Raw genomic sequence first — 5,299 nt, forward strand, 5'->3', positions numbered from 1 at the left:
GCCTGTCCAAGGTCAAAGAAACTAATGATTTTGGCTATCTGTTCAGGATTCAATGTGAAGTATATAGAAGAGTTACTCTGGTCTGCTGTATAGTCTGTTGACTGGGACTTATCAGACAAGTGAGTGCTCTTATTTGCTCCTTTGGTGATCTTATTGAGTAACTTCCTTGCTCTATTTTGTTTCTTTTTTCTCACTGTAAAATGCTCCTCTGAGAAGGGGTTTGAAGTCTTGTTAAAACTACTATGCAAAAGCTAGGTTACTGTAAATCTACGAATAAATGCACATTGATAGTTTTTATTCTCTTTTGGACTTTTAAAAGAATTTTGCTGTCTATAAAATTCAAACTGCTAAGCTGATTGCTGTTTGTTTACTGGAGCTCTAAGTTTTTCCTGTGTCATCTGTTTAGTCACGCAAAGCAAGTGACTTTTCAGAGTTTTTGTTTGTTTGTTTTTTTTAAATAAACATATTTTTACTTTTACAGTTTGACTATTGTTCGTGATCATCCAATGGATTATTTTTGTTATTGTTTCTAATAGAAAATTAAATAAGGAAGAGGCTCTCCAGAGATATACCTGCATTAAAAATTAGTTTTCACAGAATCACAAAGCGTAGTTGAGATTGGAAAAGACCCCTGGAGATCATTTTGACCAGCCTCTCTGCTCAAAGCAGGGTCAACTGCAGCAGGTTGCTCCAGACATCATCCAGTTGAGTTTTGAATATCTCCAAGGATATTCAATTCCCCAACGTCTTGGAGTAACTTGTTCCAGGCTTTGACCATTCTTACTGTAAAAAGAAATTGGATTTCTTGTAATCCAGTTTGTGCCCATCACCTCTTGTCTGTTCACTGGATGACACTGAGAAGAACGTGGCTCCCTCTTTTTTACCACGTATTTAATTTAATTTTATTAGAATTATTTTGCTATTTAAAAAGCATATTCTCCAAAGATGATGATATCAATAAGGTGAAGAAATTAAGAGGAATTTTACTGCCTTGAAAGGTCTTAATTTCTCCAGCAGACTTTCCAAATTGTGACAGTTTACTTTTTCTCCTCTATTTGAGTTATTCTCTTGTTTCCATTTTGCCTAGTTGACATGTGTGTCAATCATTATTCTGTAAGAGAAATACTAGATCAAAAAACCATTTTCTTCTTCTCTTGAGAAGCGTGATTTAACTGTTTTGTTCAAATCCTGGCTTTGGTCATTCCTTCCTTCTACTGTCATCCTCCCTGCCCAGTATGTACAGTCAACTATCTACAGATCATATACCTTTTTTCATCTTTTCTTTATTGTTCGTAAAAAAATTCTTCTGAAATAATTTTCTCATGGAAAAAAGATGATTTGAGAAAATGGAAACATCTATTGGAAAGTTTCTGTTCCGTTGAAACTAACAGGAGCTATATTAGCTGTTTTGTTGGCTTGCACCTGAATGGCTGCCAAGAAACTAACTGATGTGATCTGTAGGTGAGAATGTCATGAATGAGTGAGCTGCCTACCTGCTCAGTTTACAGCAAGACATTTCTTATTTTTTCTGGAATTCCCTACTGAGCAGGAACTCTAAATTACAAGTTCAGTATGCAGTGTAGTTTTATGTACTTCAATTTGCATATGATAGTATTTATATGAAATTTTCAATGCAAAAGCACAAGGTTTTTAAAGGTTTCTGTAACTTAGATAATTTTGTTAGTGAGAAGTAATATACATAAAATGACCACAGCTAATTTATTGAGTATGTGCCTTCACTATCTGCCACTGTGATTAACAGTGTTGCTTTTGACATATGGTATTAAAACTTAAAAATATGTGTTGGAGGCCTTGTATCATCTTAATGCTTATCTGCCTGTTGTTTTGTTATCTGTTCCTTGGACAGTCTGCCTCTTGGTCTTGTCCCTCCTCCAGGCTAATGAGTACAATTGTTAACATCTTTCATCTGGGCCAGGTTCTTGACACTTTTCTCACTAAGTTCACAAGGACTCTGTTTTATACTTTATTGCTCATCTCATTCCTGGTGTGGCATGCTATCTTTTTATAAATCATTATAATCATTATAAATCTAGGATGCTTCATTCATTTGAAGGGCAGCAGGTTTTGTGTACTAGCACTCCTGAAACTCTGTATCATCTTGTATATTGTGTTGTCAGAATGCCTCACCTTTAGCATATACCTTGATGTATACTCAGTTTATAAGTAAGTTATAAAGGTAGTATACATTTATAAGGGGTTTCCTTCTTTTCATTCGCAATCTTTATGCTGCTTGGGACCATTTGCACCTGTATCCTTCCTACAGTCTCTTCCTGATCAGGCTTTCCAGATACATGTCCACATTTATGTGCCTAGGACGTCATTTTTTGTCCTGTGTAACTATGTATGTAACATTTTTTTTGCTTTTTTTCTGTATTTCTTCTACTGACTTTTGTCTGTGAACCTTTCTTTCTCCTTGTTCAGCTGATCATCACTAACTTTTAAAGTGTTTTTCAGCAGCACTAGGAGCTCCTTAATCTCAGAAATAGCCCTGAGTGAAGCTTAGTTAAATCTGTTGTTGTGGTTGATGAAGCAGTTGTCATGACCTTCTTGTCTTTTTCTCTGTGAATAGTCTTGTGTACAGGATCTGCTGTGTCATTTGTAAAGATTGCTCCTCTTTTATCTGAACTTTGAATCATTTAAGCAGAACTGTGAGGAGGAATTTCTTATTGTCACCTGTCTGAGTAATCGTTTCAAAGTTCACACATCTCTTTAGGTCACCTTTTTTTGTCGTGTCTTTCCTCAGTGCCAGAAATCTTTTTTCAAATACTGCTATACAGTACCTGCAGCTCCCGAATTAGCTCCCTCCTTCTGCTGTAGTCTGTTACCTCCATTAAAAAAAAAAAAAATTCAGTCCACTATATTAGTGATGCTGATTTGCTTTTTGAGATCTGTGGCAATGTAATAAATGGAACCATATAGGACTTTTTTAAAGAAGAATATTTGTTCAAACCATTCCTTTGGTCAGTGCGCAGCATCCTTACAGCTTTTGTGGGTCTTCACCAAGCTCTTTGAAATGTTGTTTTATCTCATAGGAAAAGAACAAGTTCAGATATACATACATATATATATATATATCTAATCCTACTGCAAATTCCTACTGAGGGATGTGAACATCTTTTGTTCAAACACCAGCAGTTCAAATTAATTGGTAACACAGTGTACCACTGCATAGGAGTAACTTTAAATTACAAATCAAGAAATGTTTACCTGTGTCAAATGAAAAATAGCTGAAAATCTTGCAGAAATTTCAAGTGTACTCTTGAAGACAGGTCAGATGGTTTGGTCGGTCATTTACTGTGTAATCTCTCTGAGTAATGAGGAGGTTTTTCATGTGATCCTGGACTCTGTTGTTTACCGTCAACAGCAGGTATGTAGACAGCATTATAACCTCTCAAGCCTTTGTTTTGCTAGACCAAATCAACTGTCATTGCACTGATCATCTGTATTTTGCATCCCTGCCAGTTTGAGCTCATCTTTCTTGACAATTATGATGATAATAGCATGCAGTTTGCATTTCTATTTAGATCCCGTGAGCTCCTTGTACAATAAGTCTGAAATTTATGGATGGTTGATCCAAACTTCTTATATTAGGCAGTTTCCTTATCTTCTGGCCTCTTTTCCCGGGGCTCAATATTCCATGCCAAGCAAAACTTCGCCAAATGTGCTGAGCCTGCAGCTTCCTTTTTTTTTTTTTTTTTTTTTAACCAGATAAGACTGAATTTGGGGTAAACCCCAGAATATTACATTGCAGTACGCAGAAGGCAACTACCAACTGTACAAACACCATGCAGGTGGGATGCAGAGTGTGTGTGCTTCTGGTATGTCCTAGCAAAGACTAAATATCATTCTTGGAACTAGAAGCAGTTTTTTCTACCCAGGATAAACTGTCTTGAGCTAGTCTGTGAAGCCAATAAGCTGGAATTTGTTCTGTGATTTGGTTTGCTGCTCTAGATAAAGTTTGAGATCTGGTAGGATTTGTTTACAGTCAATATTTAAGCAAATCATTCTTTACTTATCAAAATAAATGGCATTGTGGTTTGAGTTATGTGGTTCATGAAGACTGGAAAATCTGTTTTGCATCCCCTTAAAAGAGCTCAAAGTACTCCCCTATGGGATTTGATTTTAGCAAAGGTGCCCAAGAGGATGCTATACACACATTGTCCCTTTTCTTTGGGCTCTGATGACTATGAATTTTCTCAGGACTTAAATTACTTTGCTATTACGAGAGTATGTGCTCTCTTGTGCACAGGCTGAATGAATTCCCAATAGACTGAGTGTGTGGAAAAATCACATTTTAGTTCTGTGAACTGTTTCTTAAGAAAACAATATAATATCCTTTCTGTTCAGTTTTTTATAATAGAATGCTGCAGTATGAATTAGAAGAGCCATGTAATTAAAGGTTTTCTGCTTGAAGTAATCCAGTTGAGAGTCTTTTTGGTGTCATCTTCATGGCTGGGTTTAGTTTTCAGTGAAATAGTCTCCTTATCTTTGTTGTTTTAGTTTAAATATAGTTGTCTGGTATTAGTGTCTGATACTGAGGTGGTTAATGTAGTATTAGATAAATGTGAAGATTTAAATCAGATTGTTCAGTTATGAAATATTATGCAGCACAGAAGTATGCAGTTCAGATGTTATCTCTCTGTAATCCATTATTTGCTCTTCTCTCCCTTCTGTTTTACAGGAAGACATCTACATGTATGGAGGCAAAATTGAAACAAATAATGGAAACGTTACTGATGAGTTGTGGATTTTCAACATACACAGTCAAACATGGAGTACCAGAACTCCTGCAGTCCTTGTACATGGCCAGCAATATGCTGTGGAAGGTCATTCAGCACACATAGTAGAGCTGGACAGCAGAGATGTGGTTATGATTATAATTTTTGGATATTCTGCCATATATGGTTACACAAGCATCGTACAAGAATACTACATCAGTAAGTCACTTTCAAATAGTTTTTATCAAGTATTGATAAAAACAATGTTTTACTTTTTTTTTAAAGTGAAGAACACTCCTGTTTGTAAAATCTCATATTTTTTCCTTCAAATTATGTACATCAGATTTCTTGTTAAGCTGTAGCATTTCATACATGTTTGGAGTCTAATGGCTTTGGCTAGGTGTTATTGTGTACCTGGCCATGGTACTCTGAGGGGGGTAAAGGCTGAAACCAGAAATCCCACACAGTGGTTATTGTTGTGTTGAAACTTACTTTTTTTTTACCACAGACTTACTGTTTTATTATAGAGTAGACAGAGTGCAACAGAGTAAGTAGAGCAA

General features: G+C 36.0%; 1 protein-coding gene across 1 annotated transcript in view; it reads left to right on the forward strand.

Annotated features, from left to right (window-relative positions):
• LOC104467048 (attractin-like protein 1) overlaps window positions 1-4,958 on the forward strand; it is a gene marked incomplete at both ends in the record, with an annotated part of 34,745 nt that extends 29,787 nt beyond the window's left edge. Inside the window, one exon of the mRNA XM_010080670.1 lies at window positions 4,703-4,958. Within this exon, the coding sequence (XP_010078972.1) occupies window positions 4,703-4,958 (256 nt within the window). The remainder of the gene's footprint in view (window positions 1-4,702) is intronic.
• Window positions 4,959-5,299: the final 341 nt, after the last annotated feature.

The sequence above is a fragment of the Pterocles gutturalis genome, unplaced genomic scaffold (genome assembly GCF_000699245.1).
Source record: "Pterocles gutturalis isolate BGI_N339 unplaced genomic scaffold, ASM69924v1 scaffold24799, whole genome shotgun sequence".
Lineage (NCBI taxonomy): Eukaryota > Metazoa > Chordata > Aves > Pterocliformes > Pteroclidae > Pterocles > Pterocles gutturalis.